Source organism: Lutra lutra, chromosome 18, assembly GCF_902655055.1.
Source record: "Lutra lutra chromosome 18, mLutLut1.2, whole genome shotgun sequence".
NCBI lineage: Eukaryota > Metazoa > Chordata > Mammalia > Carnivora > Mustelidae > Lutra > Lutra lutra.
The window spans coordinates 7,090,470-7,110,210 of record NC_062295.1 but is presented as its reverse complement, the minus strand read 5'-3'; the positions used below and the strand labels follow the sequence as shown (position 1 = coordinate 7,110,210).

General features: G+C 54.2%; 1 protein-coding gene across 1 annotated transcript in view; it reads right to left on the bottom strand.

Moving 5' to 3' along the window:
* Nucleotides 1–2,682: 2,682 nt before the first annotated feature.
* The window catches only part of ABAT (4-aminobutyrate aminotransferase), an 82,919-nt gene continuing 65,860 nt past the window's right edge, over nt 2,683–19,741 (bottom strand). The window contains exons 7-16 of the mRNA XM_047712646.1: nt 17,368–17,448; nt 16,456–16,548; nt 15,884–15,946; nt 13,699–13,762; nt 13,067–13,215; nt 11,831–11,968; nt 10,884–11,051; nt 9,557–9,703; nt 6,999–7,110; nt 2,683–5,813 (exon numbers count right to left, since the gene is read on the bottom strand). Coding sequence (XP_047568602.1) covers nt 5,692–5,813; nt 6,999–7,110; nt 9,557–9,703; nt 10,884–11,051; nt 11,831–11,968; nt 13,067–13,215; nt 13,699–13,762; nt 15,884–15,946; nt 16,456–16,548; nt 17,368–17,448 — 1,137 coding nt within the window. The 3' untranslated portion in view covers nt 2,683–5,691. The remainder of the gene's footprint in view (nt 5,814–6,998; nt 7,111–9,556; nt 9,704–10,883; nt 11,052–11,830; nt 11,969–13,066; nt 13,216–13,698; nt 13,763–15,883; nt 15,947–16,455; nt 16,549–17,367; nt 17,449–19,741) is intronic.

Here is a 19,741-nt window from a genome sequence, read left to right as displayed (position 1 = left end):
GCCAGTTGACCCTCGAACTGGCCCCGGGCAGTCGAAGGTTCTTCAGCCCCTCCCCTGTCCTTGGAATGTAGATTCCACCTGACTTCTCTGTTTCCAGAAGTTGCCCAAGGATACAGCCTTAACACAGGGATATGATGTTAAGCCCATCTGCGCAGTGGACGCCAGCGAACCCAGCGAAGGCCTCCATATAAACTCTTAAGTTTCTGGCAGGTGGATTTGGAGCCCCTCATCTTGCAGCTGCCCAGGACAAGGCTTGTAAGTTAAGTTCCCTTATTACCCCTGCCACCTGCCCATCCGGGGTGGCTTGCCTCTTTCTCGGGTCTTGCCCTGTCCCCCACCCCCCCATGTATGGGGGCCAGTTCCAGGATGCACCTGGGGAGCTCACAGAGGGTTGTAAGCCAGCAGGGGTATTCCTTCGTAGCCACCTGCGCACACAGACGTGGTCCCCTAGAGCACAGTGAGGTCGGCGCTAGTCAGGGACATTCACGGTGCGTGCAGCTGGGAGCGAGTGTCCCACCTGCGCTGCTTACCAAAGATAAGACTTCTACCATTCAAGGACCACGTTTAGTGCCCTCCCCAGCACCGATGTGGTGGGCTCTGCTGCTCGAAGGGGTGGGGGGCAGTCTGGGGTAGACTACCCAGATGGCCAGGGGTGGGAGCTTTCCTTCCACGGCTGCTTTGTGACTTCAGCCCTTGTGAGTCCCCACATGGAAAGCAATAAGGTCCCTTTGAACCCCAGGCAGAGTCCAGCTTTTATGGCCTTGTTTTGATCCTGTGGCATTCAACTATGAAATCCTGCCCAATTAATCAGGCAGGGCCCATACCATCTGGCCGTGTTTGTACCATCTCTGGTGACAAAACATCCATTTCACTGATGAACAGTTGAGATATATTCCAGGACTCGGCTCGGCTTGTGTCCGCTTCAGGAAGGAGACTTAATATCTACGGGTGGGAACTTAACATGGACGGAAACAGACCGTTCAGAAATAGAACCATAAGTGAGACGCTGTATGTCCTGCCACGTTGTAGCTGTGACCGGTTAGAGAAGTTCTGTCTGTGCCTTGGGTTCTTCCTGTGGGAAGCAGCGGTGACCATTGCACCCACCTGGGCTGGCGGGGGGCGGGGGGGGACTGACTTGCTACCCGGAACACACTTAAATTGTGCTTGGTCCAGGGCAGCATTTGATAGATGTTAGCGAGCTTTACTGTTAGCGCCCTCCTTTTGCCGAGGAGGTTCAGAGAGGTGAAGGGACTTGCTCAAGGTCACCCAGCTAGAAAGCAGCAGAGTGAGGTCCTTCCCCCGCAGCGTTCTGCCTCCCCAGCAGCAAAGGAGAACAGAAAGTAGAAAGCAGTGTCTGTTTTTAACAAAGAGTGTTTGACCGTGAGGTTTCGGTACCTTCCACCACCCACTTTAGGAAGTTACGTTAAGAGCACATATGAGTGTCGACCATCTCAGGTTGACTTTACAAGTCAGGTGGGCAGGCTGGCAGCTAGGCTGGCCATGGGAAAGGTCCTGGAGTGGAAGACAGTCCCTGCCCGCCTCCGATCCTAACCCGACTGCATGTGTGTAGACACACGTCTGTTTATACACTAAGAGGCCATCTTTCACACACCTGTGTGTTTCAAATCCTGGCTTCCAAGCAGTTCCCCCAACCTCTTTGACATCGTTTCCTCACCTTAAAAATAGGCATACGAATACATAGCTCATAGGTTTGTCAGGAAAATTATAGGTTTGTCAGGAAAATGCACATAGTAGATGCTCAACAAATGATTAACTGTCATTACTAGATGCGATTATTTTTCAAAAACACATTGAATGGTAAATCTTGCCGTCCAAGAAAATTCTTTTATAGACCTGTTGGGTATCCAAGGTAGAGGAAACCTGGAAAACCACAGATCCACACCTTGGTTTTACAGGTGAGAAAAGTCAGAGCCACACAGGGTCACTGACACAGCTGAGAGAATTAGTGAGGGGGGGGGCCATGATCCCCGTTCCAGGTCAGGCCGCCAAGTCATCTTGACTGTCCTAGATTCCTGACTGGTCTCTCGGCCTCCCTGTCCTTCACAGGAGCACTCAGCATGGTGGGTGACCTCCCCACCCCGCCCCACAGCGTGGAAATGCAGTGCCTCTGAGCAGGGTGGGGAAGGTCCTCTATAGCTGAGCCCGCCTATTTCTTTGGTCTAGTCTCTGGCTCCTGTGATCTCTCTGTGACCACACCACAGGACACCTGTCCTTACCCTGTCTTTGTGCTTCTGGTTAGCTTTGCTCTCGGTCTGGACTGCCTTCCGTCCCTCCTCAGAGTCACTGGAGCAGTCCCGCTCTACCTTGAAGATGGAACTCAGGGACCTAACTTCCAGCCCAATGTGGGGCCTGCACTTCCTACCTCTACAGCATCTGGGGTCCCTACGCTGGCTTGCTGTGACCTCTACCCCACCAGGAGATGAGCTGAGTGTGAGGATGACGCCCTGTCCACCCCTCTGCCCCCACCACATGCTAAGTCCTCGAGCTCTGGTGACGTTAGTGGCCTCACGGTGCTTCCTGAGCCCAAGGCAGACTTACGCAGGCAGAGTAATCGCCCAAGACCTCCCTCAGTGGTATATAATAGGTGTTTCATAGGTACTTGTCAGACGATGACTTAACGAAACCATTCCCAACCCCAAAAAGGCCATGTTCGTGCTCATGTTTCCATTATAAATTTTTTAATTAAGAATACTGATTAACGCAGGAAACAGATTTAATTCACGGAATTGTGTATATGGTCATCAGTTACATTGTGACATGTTGATTTCTTTATCATTGATTGGCACTGTCAACAGAATACTGTAAACAAGATCACTTCGAATGTTTAAGTCGGTGGTGCTCCCACCTGGGGTTCTCTACCATGAGCTGATCTATGTATGTGTATATATATATACGTATATGTAGAGAGATAGGTATAGATACACAGGTATATTAATGTGCACAACTTTGCATGGTTACTGAGTGTCAGTAAAAATTATAAAAAAACACCCATTTATTATAATAAAAGTGAGGATGTGCTAAGACTTGCTATTACAGGACCTTGTTTTCTGTAAAAGTAACAAGACTTGCTAGAGATAGTTAACTAAGGTCTATGGCACTGATGGGAGATGGATTCATTCCCAGACCGTTGGCTACAGAAGCACTCGGTGGGCCCCGCCCTAGTCAGCCCCTGTCGGCTGGGCTCCCCGTTTTTACCCACCTCAGCCCTTACAATCTCGAGCCCTGCCGAGAGTCTTTTCCTTGAACTTCTTCCAGCTGTACCCCCACCCCCAAAAGAGGACGCCTCAGGAACTCGTGTGATGCCCTGAGCCAACAAGATCGTGTTGAAAAATGGCTTAAAAAGTTTCACGCGAGGGAACTTCCCTTGGTAAGGAGTGAGTAAGTCTGGAAGTGCCTTTCCAGGTAGAACGATTTCACTTCTCCATGATTGCCCCGTGAGAGGGAACAGAGTTGAGTTTCTGGTTGCGCCGTGGCTTGAAAACTTTTTGGACTCTGGGGACCTTACTGCCGTTTGCACCCAATGCTGAGGTTCTCCAGAGAAAGCCTACTTATGCCAATAAATGAATTAGGGTTTGGTTTGCATCTGGCTTGTTAAATAAGGCCTTAACTCTTGGGATATTGCCTGTGGAATCTGGGAAGGTATGAGACCATGAACTGGTGTGTCTTTGAACGTGCTGTCCCCTTTTCTGCAACACTCCTCCTTGCCTTGTCTGCTTGGAGAGCTCTGGCTCATTCTACCAACCCGTGCTCCAGGTTACTTTCTCCCCAAAACCTCCTGAGCCTGCCTGCCACTCCCTCTGACTTCCCAATGTTCCCATACATCTGTCACAGCACTTGCCACTTGGCTTGGATTTCCGGTTGAAGAATTTTGTCCCCAGTGAGATGGGAGTCCCTTGACAGCAGGGACCATGTTGTATTCCTAGTGCTTAGCACTAGGCCTGGGACAGGGGAGGGACTTAGCGAGAGTTCCATGAAGGAATGACAGAATAAACAGATGGACATACAAACGAGTGGTACCCTGCACAGAGAGGGGCAGACACCTCCGTTCAACCGGCAAAGCCAACAGCCCTACACCAACACAAGTCCTCCTGGAAAGCCATGGTTAGCACAGACCCCAAGATGAGGCGTGCGCCAAAAGCCACGGATCTGACCGCGTCTGTTTAATACGCACTGCGTTTTCTTCTCGACAAACACAGGTCGAGGACCACTGGGAAGAGTGGAAGCAGAAAAGAAAAAGACACCACCACCACCCGTTTGAGGTCTTGGATGATTAGTTATCAGAAGATCAAAGAGCCAAACTGAAAATCTTGCTGTGTCCAATTCCCAAGACAGCCGAGCAGGCAGCGGGAGGCAGAGCGCTTCCCTCGCGGCCTCTGAGTCTGCTCACTCAACACCAGTCCGCTGCTGCGGGACAACCAGAGGCTCTTTGTAGGAGCCTCGGAAGTCTGATCGGTTCCAAGACTGTCTCGTCTCCAGAAGAGGCCGCTTGGCCTCCGCTACCGTCCAACTCAGCGTTTAACTCTCATCTGCCTGGTAAGCTACGTCCTCCTCTCTGTCGGGAAAGTCTCTAACCTGGAGTGGCCAGTACAAGGAAACCACCTGGAACCAACAGGCCATCTTTTCTGCATGGCGCTCTGTGCCTGGAGTTTCACGGTGCTACCCTCAGGAAGAAATCTAGCTTAGCAACCAGTTCTCCGTGCTGGAGGGCTTCGCACAGCTCTGCTGTCTAGTGAGGGCTGCTCCGAAGGGGAGTAGAGAAAGAGCCCCTGGGGTGAGGGGTCCACGGGTCAGACCCCAGATGCCCAGGGAGACAGGGGGAGGTGGCTCTGCTGCCCAAAGCCCTGGGCTTCCGCTCCCGGGCCACTGGCTTGTGCTTCTGACCTTTTGGCTCCTGTGCATCCCCGTGGATGCTCAGGGGACATACTGGGATCCCAGGCCTGGGATCACATTTAACAGAGGGGACAGCGTCGGGGGAATGGAAGGTGGTGAGTAAGAAGTGCCGGTGATGCCACCCAGAGAGTCTCCAAGGCCAAGCCCCTTCAAGGACGGAATTCACAGTTTAGAGGATGCCCAGATACACTGAGTGGAGCGACCCCTTCCTGCACTGCAAGCTCCAGCCTAATGTTCCAACTGCCCTGCCTTTGTGTCATCTGTCCTGTCCTTTGCTGAACTGTGCATGGGATCTGCTCAGAATCCCAGGTGGGGCGGGAGGGGGAGAGCATGCCCGTCTGCATCAGGCGAGGGGACCCGCATCCTCGATCACACAATACGGCACTTGAGAGAGACCGGAACCCAGAAGTCCCCGCCACCAGTCCCGGGAGCAGCTGTCATTCCTTTGCCTGGCTTCCAAAGAAACTGTTGGGGTCAAGGTGGGCACATATATGGCCAGGACCCTCATGGCCCTGCCGAAGACGATGTCCAGGGCTCATGCAGACTTTCTGGGCTCAGACCCAAGTGCGTCATTGGCTCTGCAGGGAGGAAAATCAAAACCAGCCCCTCCCGCCCGTCCCCTCCCCCCGAAGCCACCACAAACATCCCCTCCCCACAAAGAACCCTTCCGTTTACGCATTCGCCTCTGATACTTTAAGTGAAAACATGAATTAGGCAAACTAATCAATTTGACAACAGTTGAGATCGGGGCTTTCTCAGAGCGTAGTGGAAATGGCTTCTTTACTTGAAGTCTGCTAAGATGTCGCTGAAAATATTGAGGAACAGGTGCGCGTGGTGATCCCTGAAGACCAGAGTGGGGCGGAATCGGATGGATTTGTCCCCGCAGCCTCCCAACACCACGCCTGGAAGCAGAGGCAGGAGGGGAGTCAGTGGCCTGGGCACAGAGCCGCGCCGTGGCCGCTGGGAGGGGGCTACCTGCAGTGCACCTTCCTTCTGTCCAGCTTCTGTCTGTCCTTCCTCCCAGCCTGCCGGCCATTCTCCCTCTCCCTCCCACCTTCCCTTCTACCTCAAATGCCTGCTCTGCGGCCCCCGAACCAGGCCAGCTGAGGCCTGCCTTCCAGAAACTCGTGGTAGGGTCAGGAAGGAAAGAAGCAAACAGGGAAATGACGGAGTGCAGGGAGGCCGGCAGCGGGTGTGAGGGGCAGAGCTGTCACCACGGAGGGTTGGACCTGCTGATTTTAAAGGGCGTCTTCACCACTGACTAGCTGGGTGTCCTGGTCAAGGTCTCTCAGTGCCCCCGAAACTCAGCTTTCTCTTCTTAAAGAGGAGGCGAGTTACCCCTGCCCCTCAGGAATTCTGGGAGGGAGCAGTGAAGGGGCCGTGTCTATGCTTGACTCATCTTAGGGCCTCCGATCACACACTCTGACCCCACTGCGCCTCTGCCATGGCTTCCCATAGCTCAGGAAGAAGCTGGGACTCTACAACGGGCTCTGCAGGCCCATGTGACGTGTGCCCCGTGGCCCCTCCTCACACCCGTTCCAGGAGCTTCTCTGTCTCTGTGGGCTCCATCCTGCCTCAGGTAATTGCACACGTCCCTCCCTGTACCCGAATGCCCTTCCCCACCTTCCCTTGGCCAGCCCCGGCTCCCTGGCTAGACTTAAGGTAAAATGCCTCTTCCTCGAGGAAGCCTCCCCTGATTTCCTGGTCTGACACATCCCCCCACCACTCTTCCATCCTTAGCCCCTTTCCTCCTTCCTAGGATGCAGAACTGCAACTGATGGTTTACGAAAAGCCGTCTCACATGTTCCCTGCATGCTAGACCGTGAGCTCCTTGAAGGAAGGGCCCCGATGGTCTAGCTCCTTCATCATCTCTGTTGTCTCCTTTGTTGTGTAACTCACCTTCTCAGTGAATGTCTGTCGAGTGAATGAATAAGGAAATCCCACTGGCCACTGTCCCTTCTTTTCAGAAAGAGCACTCAGACTGTCTTCAGCCCCTCAAACCCTCTGCCACCCTGTGCCCCGCAGTGCACTGTCCCCAGGTGACCTGGATCCCTGATGCAGCCCAGCTTCCAGTCCTGCTCACTTACCTTTGTTTCTGGCCATTAAAATGAGTTTATTCCGTATGGTTTCATCGGGAGTGTCAAAGGAGCAAAAGGTGCCTCTTCCTCTCACTCTACTGATGAACTGGGGGTACCGGGCCTGCAATGGGTGGGTGGGGGGAGGCCACGTCAAAGCCCATCACCCAGGCAGCAGCCGGACCATCACTGCGGCTTCCCACATGCCCCCCAGGTCTGGCCTTCGGGACTGTGCAGCTCCAGCAGGACGGCTGCGGGGTTACGAGCTCTGGCTCTGTACACATCCAGTCCCGAGTCCAAAACCCGCTCTGCCTCTCTCTCCTGAAGCACCCTGTAAGTGGCCCGTGCCTCAGTTTCCTCTTCTATAAACCGAAGGATGTAAATGCTCTCATCCCCCACGGGCCGTGGTGGGAATTTAGTGACATAAGGTGCTCAGAGGACGTCAGGCGTCCTCATCAGAACTTCCAGAAAAGCTGTGATTCTGGTAGGAGAGGAAGCTCATCTCATTCCAGGCTCTGAGACTGGGTGCTGGGTTGAACGGTGCTCCCCTCCCCAAAGTCACGTCCACCTGGAACCTGTGAACGGGACCTCACTTTGAAGTAGAGTATTTGCCGGTGCAGTTAGTTAAGAAGAGATCACACTGGATTGGGGAGGCCCTAACTCCGGGGATCGGCCTCGTTACAGGAGGGAGATCTGGACAGGGACGTGGGCGACAACAGAGGCGGGAAGAACGGAGGCAGAGGCCGGAATGTGCACCCATAAGCCAGGGGACGCCCAGGATTGCCGTGCGCCACCAGAAGCCGGGAGAGGTGTGGGGTGGACGCCCCCTCTGCGCCTCCGGAACGAATCACTACATGTGCTGCTGTCTTACGGGTTTCAGACTTCTGGTGTCCAGAACGATAAGGGAACCAGTTCTTGTTTTAAACCACCCAGCTTGTGGCCGTTTGTTCCAGCAGCCCGAGGAAGCTCCGGAGTCACTGGGCACAGAAGACCTCGGCTCTTCCCCACTGCATCGTGGGGAGGGACAATCAACAGGGCGTGTGTGACCGCAAATAATCTCAGGGCAGGGGCACCTGGTGGCTCTGTCAGTTAAGCATCTGACTCTTGGTTTGAGCTCAGGTCATGATCCCAGGGTCGTGGCATCGATTCTCCCTAATCCTCTGCCCCACCACCCAGCATGTGTGCGCTCACGCTCTCTTTCTCCCTGTCAAATAAATAAGTAAATAAATAAATGTTAAAAAAACATAATCTCAGGGCAGCGGGGCAGAGCCGAGGGGCAAGTGTCATCTCATTGGTGGAAAGTGGAGATGAAGCCACGTTCTGGTGTTAATAAGGGCCCACATGGGTGCCAGGCACTTACATGCATGGTCCACCAGCGGAGGAGGGCCCAGTGGGTCTCCACAGGTGGGGAAACTGAGGCTCGGAAGTCCCTGCAGCACTTCCTCTGCTTGTTCAGGCACCTGCTGACTGGCTGGAGGGTCTCAGCTGCTCTAACAGCCACACTTTACCCCTTGAGCGTCTGGGCCACCTGGGTACCCCTAGAACACGGACTTTGAAGTCCGCCAGCATCACGTTCCAGCCCCACGGGTGTCATATGGAAGCTGTCTCACTTTGGAAAAGCCAACAGCCCCTCCATGCCTCAGTTCCCTCACCTGTAAAACTGGGGTAGTAATGGTGGCTACACTCACTGCTGCTGGACTTCACCCCGCGGGTGTCTAAGAGCCCCTGTTCCAGGCCCGGGCACGCAGCAGGCGCTCAATAATGCAGGCTGTTACCACAACTGACCGACTCCCCTCCCTACCCCCCTTGCCATCGCGCCTTGGTGGTTCTGCTCACATCACAGGCAACTGGACCCTCCATCTCCCAGCGGAAGGGCTCTTTGTGACCGTCAACTGGGGAGGGTCAGCTGACCTCCAGCTCCTGAGCGGGCTCTGCTCCCACCGGCCCCGCCCCACCTGGGAGAGTCCCGTGCACGTGTGTGTGCACGTGTGTGTGCGCGTGTGTGCGCTAAGTGGGGGGAGGGTGTCGGGCAGGGAGCATGACAAAAAGGCAAGCAATGATAACCGAGAGCTGTGTCGTCCCATGCGGCAGCCACGTGTGGCCTGAGATGTGGCAAGTGCAAGTGGAGACACACTGTCCGTGGAAGGTCTGGGCCGGGTTTCCAAGTCTTAGAGAATACAACATCCCACAGTGACTGTTTTCTATACTGACGGTAGGCTGAAATCATCGTGTGGACGTGATGGGTTAAGTAAGACACATTATTGCTAACTTTGCCTCCTTCCTTTTTACTGTCCGTCTGCTTACTAGAACGTTTAAAATCACTTCTGTGGCTTGTCCCGTTAGTGCTACTGTGGAGTGGTACGTGTGAGAGGAAGTAGCAACAAGGGACGAGGTGACGTGTCGGGGGGAGTGTGAGTGGGGTGTGTTTGCGAGGCTTCCCAGAGGACGGATGCCTGAACTTAAGAGAGCCAGGGATGGGGAGTGGGGGAGGGACGGACCCTACAGAAACAGAGAGTTCGGATGGTGCCCTGGAGGGTGGGGAGCCACGGACGGGGGAGCGTGAGGGGTACCTGGAGGTCCAGCAGCCCCGTGAGCAGGGCCTTCCCAGCATGTGCTGCGTTGTTCAGCAGGTCCTCCCGCTTGATGATGTTGATGACCTCGGCCAGCAGCAGGTTCTTGGACGGGTCCCCCAGCCAGGTGTTGAAGATCCGGTATGGCTGGAACGAGGCCCAGGGTGTTGGAAGGGTTCATACACAGGCACACCCTGGAGGGGCCCCACTTCCTTCAGACATGTGTCCATCTTGGGAGGAGAGAAACTAGACCAACGAGCATCTACCAAGGCTCGGGAGGGTAACGCACGTCATCTCACTGAAACAGCTGCTACTGTTAGGGAGACCAAGTCGGTCCATGCCCTAGACAATCCCTCAGTCCTGGGGCAACCATGACAGTTGGCCCTTAACTACTATAATCCTCATTTTCTAGAAGAAGAGCCAAGGTTCTGAAAGGTTAACTGATTTATCCTGGAAAATACAGGTGGGGAGTCAGGAGTGGATTGGTGGCAGTCTGACTTACAATGATCACCGATTTATTCCTCCATGAATTATTCAGGTGTTAGTGCGGCTAACTAAAACACACTTCCTAGCCTCCCTTGGAGACAGGAGTGGACATGTGACCAGATCTTAGTCAAAGTGTTAGAAACAGAAATGTTGTGGGATTTCTGGGAAGGCTGCTTTAAGACAAGAAGGGGCCCACTTTGTCCTTTCCTCCTTTTTCCTTCCTACTGCCTAGAACTGATACGTGATGGCTGGAGCTCCAGCAGTGATTTTGGATCATAAGGGAATCTTGAGGGTGGAAAGCACATGCAGGAATAGTGGAAGAAAAGATCCCGGGCCCCTGATGACTGTGTGTGTATGTGTGTATGTATGAGAACCCCTATGTATATCTGGCAGTACAGTGTACTGGTTTAGAGCATGGGCTCCTCATTTGAACCCTGGCTTTGTCACTTAACAGGCTGTGTGACCTTGGACAGTTTAATTAACCTCTCCATGCCTGATTTTTCATTGGCAAAATAGGAGAGAAAAATAACACCTACTCGGTTAGATTGTTTTAAGGATTAAAAGGACATGAGAAGTACTTAGAATGGGGCCAGGCACAGAGCACATGCTCAGTTCAAAGCAGTGGCTATTAACAACATTATCGGCTATTAACGACGGAGATCAGGAGACTGACAGTGGGCTGTGAGGAAGTTGCCCCGCACAGAGCTGGGTGATCATAACCACTGGTTAATTACACTGGTAAGAAGTGGGTGTCAGGGGCCCTATGTGACCTGGTAGGTGTCCACTCAGCTCCTGGTTTGGAGAAAGGAGTGGTGGGGAGCCAGGGTGGGTGGCTACTCACAGCATTGGGCCTGAACTCCTCCTTGTGGAAGAAGCCCCCAGTCATCATCTTCTTGCTGAAGGTCATCACGTCTGCAGGGTCGGCCAAGCCCCAGTGCTCGTGGGCCCAGAACTTGCCTGTGCAGCCCCCTCCCGTCTGGACCTCGTCCACCAAGAAGGCACAGCCGTGCTGGCAGAGATGGGAGAGAAGGAACAAATCAACACCCACCACATTGACCAGCATCCATCCAGCCAGAGACGCACCGCTTTCTGCTGTGTGAACCAGGCCCCCGCTCCTGGGCCAAGCAGGTGCATCGGAGCTGGACCTGAACCTGTCCTCAGACTGCTGAGCTAGAACAGGACCGTAACATCAAGTACGCCCTGAACCCACTCCCAGTGACACTGGATTCAGCTTCAGGCCCCAAGTGAGTCAGCGGACTTCCTCCGCGGGCTGGCGGTCCCGGCAGAAAGGCCCAGTCCTGCCTCCCAGGCTCCAGCTGTCCTGTTTGCCGGTTCCACTCGCCAGCCCGACCGCCGGTTACTGTGTACGTGTTTAGAGCAGCTCCTGTCTTACTGGCTGGATGTGCCAGTTGCACATGCACGAGGTATTAAAGTAAACACGGGATATTAGTCTAGAGTCTGCTCGCTTCGCGTCTATGGAGTGTGGATCACACTGGGCTGAGAGATGAGGTGGGGTCTGTAGAGAGAACAGGAGGCTGAGGCCTTCCTAGGCATCCCTGGATTGGGCAAGTCCCTGACTAACGTGGCACGGTGGAGGCTGGTTCTGCAGTGAGATTTTAGGGACAAACTCCCAACCTAGCCCCTGCCTCCAATGCCCCTACCTGCGAGGCCGCCAGGCAGCCTCAGACCATCTGGACATGCTCGAGGCCTCCAGAGCTAACCCTTTGCTCCGGAAAACCAGCTGGAGAGGGCCCATGGCCCCGACCAGCCCCCACCCCATGCACTGACCTTCCTGGAGATGTCTCTCAGCTTCCGGAAGAAGTCGTCAGACGCATGGTTGTCTCCCCCCTCTGACTGGATGGGCTCCACGATGATCCCCGCCACCGTCTTCTTCTTTTTCCGGTATTTCACAATCAGATCCTCTACCTGCATTTCCAACAATGGTTGCCTAGTAGGGCAACCTCCTAGGATGGGCAGGTGGTCTCCCCTTCCCCCGGAAGTGATGCCAGACACGTGTTCATGTGTACTTCCGGCGAAGATGGCGGCAGCCATTCAGAGCCGCTCGTGTGGGCGGGGATGCGCCCTACTTGGGCCTGGTGCTGGCACCTGCGGGGCAGAAACTAAGGACTCGGGCCACAGAGGGACTGAATGAGACCACCCAGCACAGGCCCGGCGTGTGGGAAGGAGTTGCTGCCCCCCCCGCAAGTACGATGCTACGGCCACTGTATCGTCGGCGTGATACTGGTAGGAGAGTCCTTTCTGTGCAGAATCTCAGATACGAATTTGTTTAAAAAACGGTGATTTCTAAAAAAACTCCCATTACCTATGTAGCTAAATATTTCTGTGGCATGGGGCTGTACTAGACTCCATTCCCGTCTCTTTTCTTTACTACAAAGTACCCAGCACCTAGCACCTCGCTTCACACGCAGTCCGTGTTAATTATTAACTGATCGAAAAGGATGACACGTCTAAGGGGCAAAGCTGCCTCAAACCAGCCTCATTTGAGCTCAGATTTCAAGCATGAAGACTTTCCAGTGTCTTTTTCCCAGCAAAGACTCCTTCCAGAGTCTAACAGGGAACCTAATACACAGAACACATCGAAGGGGGGCTGCTGGTTAGGCAGAGGTGTGGCATCAGGGCTGTCCGTCCTCAGTCCCTCCCCCACCCCTCGCTGCAACCCCAGAGCAGCCCTAGGACTTGGGAGCGGGTTGAAAAGCGGTAGACAACAGGGTCCTAGGCGTCCACTTTTTCCATGGGCTGCCCCGTATCCTCATAAAGCCTCTCTTGTTCCCGAGTCACCGAAGCTTACCCCCAAAGAAACTTAAATGGTACCAGAAATCAGTACCGGAAACAGGGTGATGGATGCCAGGAGGCAAAATCAAGGTGTCCCGTTCCTTTTCCCGGTGCGGAACACGTGGGACACAAGGCCTCTCTGTCCCCACATCCCTCCCAGGGACCGCCAGGCAGGTCCCAGACAAACTCTGCGTGCCCCTCCCCGAGGGGAAGGAGACGGGGCAGTGTTACCTCTTCGAGACAGCGGGCTTCTTCCTGCTGGTTCTCTTTCACAAAATCTTCCAAAGGGTATTTCAGCCGTGGGAACGGTGCAATGGGCCAGTCGAAGGAAGGGATGTCGATCTTGTGAATAGCTTTGGAGTGCGTGGTCGCTAAGCATCCTAGGCCAGCAAAACACAAGGCGGTTGGGCTTGGGGAAGGAGGAGGGACAGTCTTCGAAAAAGCAGATCACGGGCAATTCAGGCCGTGTCTTCCAACCCCCAGGGAGGCCTGCTGCCTGGAGTTCCTGTGGTACCCTGAGGCTGAAGCAGAACCTGTGTGTGTGTGTGTGTGTGTGTGCGTGTGCGCATGCACGCTTTCCTTCCTGATTCACTGCAGATTCAGCACAGGCTTTGAAGGCACAGAGTCAGGGTTTGAATTCCGGCTATGCCACTGTCGGGCCCTGGCATGTTCCTTCCTTGACGGGCCCTGATCTCCACATCTGCAAAGTGGGACTAACAGGCCCCGCTCTGCAGAGAACAGCGTGGAGTTGGTGAGATGCTACGTGAAAACGGCCAAGGTGGGATCTAAGGTGACTGTCACTGTGGCTGCTGCTGTTAATCGTAGTCTCATTGCCACCAGGGGCTCACACGGGCCCTCCTTACCCATGGTCCTCCCGTGGAACGCGCCCATGAACGAGAGGATGCTGTACTCGGGGCAGCCGGGGGCCTAGGACCAGAAAACAGTGGTGGTCAGTCACAGTCTTAGGGCAGGGGATCGTACTGTTGACCCCGCGCGCCCAGAAGAACACACATGTCTATCAGAAGAACCCGAGTCCGCTCTCAGGACCAAGTGAAGACTGAGTCCCGAGGTCTACACCTGGCCCAAAGACATTCAAGTGAAAATGTTTTCAATCAAGAGATTTCATGTAACTACCTAAACTTCTGGCTTCTTACAAGTTCTGCAACATTTGGGCCCATTTTCCTCCCGTGGCCACAGCAGGTGGCTAAGGCCTAAAGGCTGGGCAGACACGTTGCCCCAGGGCCCGCCACCTGCTTTAGGCTGCTGGGGCTTATGAGTTTTGAGCTCATACTGTGACCAGACTGCTCTGGCTTCCACTGCTCTGGTGGGCCAGACATCTCCCAGGACACAAGGCTGGGCAGAGCATCTCACTGCAAGTCTCTGGGCCTTTGGAAGGGGTCTGCGGGCTGGGGCCAGAGTGGCAGCCTCTTCCTATGAGGAGGCTGCCCCGTGCTCAGGAGGGACGCAGGAACTCCCATGCGGATAGCACAGTGGCCTCATTTCCAACCAGGCCAGACGCATTTCCAGCTGCTTTAGGCAGACAACTGGGAACCCAGAGTTGCTGGGAGGCTCACATCACATTTTCTCGGGCTGGCTGATCTCCTCAGGGTTCCTGACAGCCCCGGGGAAATAGCACTAACCCTCCTTCCCTGTTCCCCAAACTCTGGAATACCCTTCCTGTCACTCTCCTTAATTGTCCCCTGATGCCGCCACTAAACATGAGCAACGGGACCTACAACTGTGACGGAACAGGATGTCCATGGGGGTCAGGTGAGAAGGGGGGGAGGCACGACCCACTGTTTATTATAAAGACGGCCAGAAGGAGAAAGGAAGTGCTTAAGTTTATGGAGGTTTGTGTGAACACAGAGAAAGAGGTGGATTAGGGGAGGAAAATTTAAGGAAGCATGAAAAGAAATTAAAAACAATCTTACCACCCAGAGGCAACCCACTGTAAACATATTAGCAGGATTTCTTCCAGTAATCTCCTGTGTATTTACTTACATGGTTGACAGCACAGGGTCTGTGCAATTTACCTTCCACTGTTCTCACTAAATTACAGCATGTGTGCTCCAGGCCGAGAGAAACCCTTTGTGACTGTTTCTGCAGAATCTTGTGGACGTATGCAGGGGTTCATTGAATTCAGTGGCTCCTGTTTTTTTGTTTTTTGTTTTTTGTAAGAGCAGCATACACTTCTGTCTAAGTCACTGAATGGGGGAGGACAGGCCTGCTCTGGTTGAAGCTGGCTGGGAGCTTGTGATCTACCCCCCTGGTTTTCCCTGTGCCTCTATGCTCACCCCTCACCTCCGACACTGGCCTCCTTGGCACCTCTGTGGACCACTAGGGTTCCATTCCCATTTCCCCATCTATATAGCTGGTTCTCGATCTCTCCTGGTTATCAAGACTATAACCTCCAGTGGGGTGAACTCCCTTGTATGTGCCTCTGTGCTGACATTTTGGATGATTCTGGTGAGTATATTAAAGGTTCCTCAGACAGTCCAATTCTGTCCTGGGAAACTTATGTGTGCCGGTCAGGAAGGGCGCCATTCAGTCTTGACACCAGAGGAATGGACCAGGGAGTGGGAATGCTTGGGAACCCCTTGGTAGGGATGTGATGTCTGTGTCCCTCCCAGATATCCATGTGGAAACCCTCACCCCCACTCCCCGAAATATGATGGTGTTTGGAGGAAGGACCTCTGGGAGGTGATCAGGGTCGGATGAGATCATAGGGTTGGGCCCTGGTGACGGGGTCGGTGCCCTTAGAGGAAGAGATCCCAGAGTGCCTGCTCTCTCCTGGACATGTGAGGACATGGTGAGAAGGCACCGTCCACAGGCCATGCAGAGGGCCTAGCCCAGGGAATGGAACTGACCTTGACCTTGGACTCCAGCCTCCTGAACTGTGGGCACACACTCTGTTGTGTAAGCTACCTACTCTGTGTGTGGGATTCTGTTACAGGTGCCGAGCTGCGTGGGATGCCTCCTCCCTGAGAGGGCCAGGGTGTGTGAGCTGCACGAGCCGGAGGGCAGGGCAGAAGGGCGCGCTGTGCTCACCTGGTTAATCATGCACGTCTCCAGCTCCTCTTTGGAGAAACCCGTCTGACCCCTCTCCTTGTTCTGACAACACACAACAGACGAAATCTCAGAGACTCTCCGGGGAAGGAGGACCTTCCCCGTTGTACGCAGACCCACGTTCGGTCGGGTCCCTAGCGAGGGCTTTCTCCCGGCTGATCACATACGCTGACTGGTCCCCTCTGCACTAGCACGCGAGACTGTGCATTGAGCTTGCAGCAGCACGAGGGGCGGAGCACACAGGAGCGTCACTATGCTGCCAGCAACGCCGGAGAGCTGCTGAGATGGGGTATGGGATGCGAAGGAAAACCGGCGTGGTGACATCGGGTAAGTCAGTCTCCCCACCCCCCGACCCCCGCGGGATGCTTGGGAAGCCCTGTCCAGGTAGTGGCCCTCTCCGGATTTTAACCATGGGCACTGGCGGTCAGTACTCCGGCCAGGTGGGAGGCACAGGTGGACAAGGGGTGAGTGTGTGGCTGGAGACTGGGGAGCCTGTTTATGCACACGTGGGTGTGCATGAACGCGCGTGCAAGTGCTCATGCCCTAAACCTCACCCGGTACCACATGAAGATTGTCTTAAAGGCATTTTCGTTGGAGCAGGAGCCGCAGGACATGGTGATAAGCTGGGACATCCCTTTGGGAGCCACCTGCAGGGAGAGAAACAGTTGTGGCCTTGGCTCCATAGATTCCCACTGGCCCTAGCTGGTGCTGAGCCTCCGCAGGGGCCCACGCTGGGCACTGGGGGCCGTGGGGTGCTGGGAGGGATCCAGGAACGTCCCAAGCTTAGCAGGACTGGGAGAAAGGGAACAGGAAAGCCTGGAAGCTGGAGGGCAGGGAGGAAAAAGCCACAAAGAAAAGCCCAGATCAGCCTGCCCAGTGCACCCGCCATCCCCTTAGATGCCCACATTTTAGAAGTGGGAAGCTGAGGTTCAGAATGACTTTAATTGGGGCGCCTGGGTAGCTCAGTAGGTTAAGCCTCTGCCTTCGGCTCAGGTCATGATCTCAGGGTCCTGGGATCGAGCCCCGCATCCGGCTCTCTGCTCAGTGGGGAGCCTGCTTCTCCCCCTCTCTCTCCCTGCTTGTGGTCTCTCTCTCTCTGTGTCAAATAAATAAATAAAATCTTTAAAAAAAAAAAGAATGACTTTAATTGTTGTCACGACTAAAACTGAAATGTCAGGGAGGGTGAATAACGTGCAAAACTCTGGACAAATGTTAATTCCCCCACTTCCTTTTTCAGGCACACAAGGGATCCCTTCTTTTCTTTAAAAGGAAAATTGAAAACGCTCCTCATGAGAAAAACCAGCACAGAGCAAGACTGAAGTAGACACACCCCATCCTCAAAGGGGGTGGCTCTCGATCCTTTCCTCCCGCTGCTGGTACCCCCTGAAAGAGATGGAACCGCCCCCCAGCGGGGCTGGAAGCCAGAGGCAGGTCCCAGCAGGGGTGGGCAGTTCCCGGGAACTCACCGAGAGCAAGGACTCCCGCAGCTTCTCCACGAAGTTCTCCGGAGGAAGGATTCCAAGGGCAGGTCTGTTGATGAATGTGCTCTGCAAAAAGGCAGGAGACAGCCAGTGACTTCTCAGCCCTGACCCTGCTCCCTGCCGACCCGAGACCCGCTGAGAGCTTCTCACAGCGGGTGTGCTTGGATCGGTGTTCGCTAGGTGCTGGGAACGGCCCACTTCTGGAGAAATCCACTAGGATGGCTCGAGGTGTAAAAAAATACCGTCACATTTCCTGGTTGTAATACTGCACTGTAGTTCTAGAAGATGCTACCATTGGGGGAAGCCGGGAGGAGGTACGCTGCATACTATTTTTTTGCTAACTTCCTGTGAATTATAATTAAATCACAATTTTATAATTTTATAATTAACTATCATTATGATTTTTAAAACCCACCCATCATCATGGCTAAAAAACAGAGTGGACACTAGCGAGTACTGGGCAAGGGTGCAGAGCCACTAGGACCCTCATTCACAGCTGGTGGGAATGTACCCGGGTGCAGCCACCTTTGGAGGCAGCGTGGCCCTTTCCTACAATGCTGAAAACACACGCACGCCGTCAACCAGAAGCCCCTCCTAGGTATTTACCTAAGTGAAACGAAAGTGCACGTCCACATGAAGACGTGAGCATACGTGCATGTATTCGGTGGCTTTTATGTTTATTTGCCAAAACCTGGAAAGGACCGACACGTCCCTTGGCTGCAGTAGGGAAAGTCGAGTGATACCTGCACGCCGTGGGAATCCGTTCAGCCCTATAGAAGGAACCATCTACCGACACGGGCCCTAACACGGAGGGACACGGAAGAGTCTCAGAGTGACCATGCTGAGCGAGAGATCCCAGAATCAGGGAGGTACGCACCGCATGGTCCCCTCCATAGGACTTTCTGGAAAAGGCAAAATCAGGGGGATACACGACAGCACGCGGTTACCAGGGGCTGGGGCAGGATGGACTGCACATGGGCTGGGGAAGTATCTAGGCGCCCAAGTGTCCTGTGTCTGGGCTTTTAAATTCTCTTAAAACAACCTCTGGTCTAAGGGACAGTCGCACACTCAGGGGGCTGCCTTCTTGAAGAGAACCAGCCCCTCTCTGCCTGATGGCTTCGAAACACAGGTGTGCCCACTAGCTGCCATTGCAACGGCATTAGAGACACATGCCAGGGCAAGGGTCCCAAATCTCCCCACAAGCTGGTCTGCAGAGACTTGCTTTAAAGTGAGGATAAAGGAGAGCATTTAATTCTGGAAAGACGCCGACCATGGGAGAAGTTTCGATCACGTGGGACGAGGCTGTGTGCTCGGATGGAGGAAGCCTAGAGCCCGCTCCCCCTGGAAGTCCAGAGTGCCCTGGGCAGGGGTGGGGAAGGGTCCAGGGAGGGCCTGCACAATGGGGAAACAGCAAGGTTGCCAGGAGGTGGATTTGGGTTTTGAAAAGGGATTGGGCTAAGTGCAACGTGGCGTCCTGGATGGGATCCTAGAAGCAAAATAGGGACATTATTGGGGAAAGCAGGGGACTCTGAACGAGGTCCGCACTACATAATGTGCCCATGTTAATTTCTTCGTTTGATGTGCTGCTGCAGGGAGGGAGGGAGGTGTTGGCACTGGGAGAACGTGGTGAAAGGCAGGTGAGCGCTGTCTCCACCTCCTCTGTACATCTGAAGATAGTGTGCGGTCGGTCGCATCGCCTAGTTAAAAGCGGGGGGAATGACGGGGCCTGGGGACTCTTAGGTTCCTCTCTCAGACATCATCAGTGTCATAATCTCAGTGCGAATCCACATGGCACCATCGCTGGAGAGGGAGGCCTCCTGGTGGCCTCAGGATTCAGCCTGGACTGCCAGAAATAGGGGCAGATTCCGTTATTATTTTTTTTCCTGTTATTTTTTCTGCTTTGTGACCATGTGGGTGAGTCTAGGGCAAGTAGCAGGGGATGTTAACCCTCCTCACTGTAGGGTTGGGAAAACTGAGGACCAGAGGGGTCAAGCAACCTGCTGCAAATCACACAGACAGGAAGGGGCAGAAGCACGACTCAGATCAGGCTTCCATCCTTTGCCAGACACTGCAGGCAGACTCCACCCCAAAATGTTAATACAGGATACAAGTTTGTGTGGCACAACCCAGAGACCTGGGCTGGCTTGTAATGCCCTTTGAGGGGCATTTTCTTTTAGCTCTGAGCTGTTCATGGGGCTCCTAAGAAATCAAGCACATGGTGAGATCAGGGTTGAGGCGAGCTGCCGTGGCTGGTAGTGGGGGGAGCAGCTCCCGGAGGGGACAGCCGCGCTGACTGGCAGCTTGACTGCCTATCTGGGACCAGGGAGGATGTGGGGGTGGTGTTCTTGTTCAACAAAGC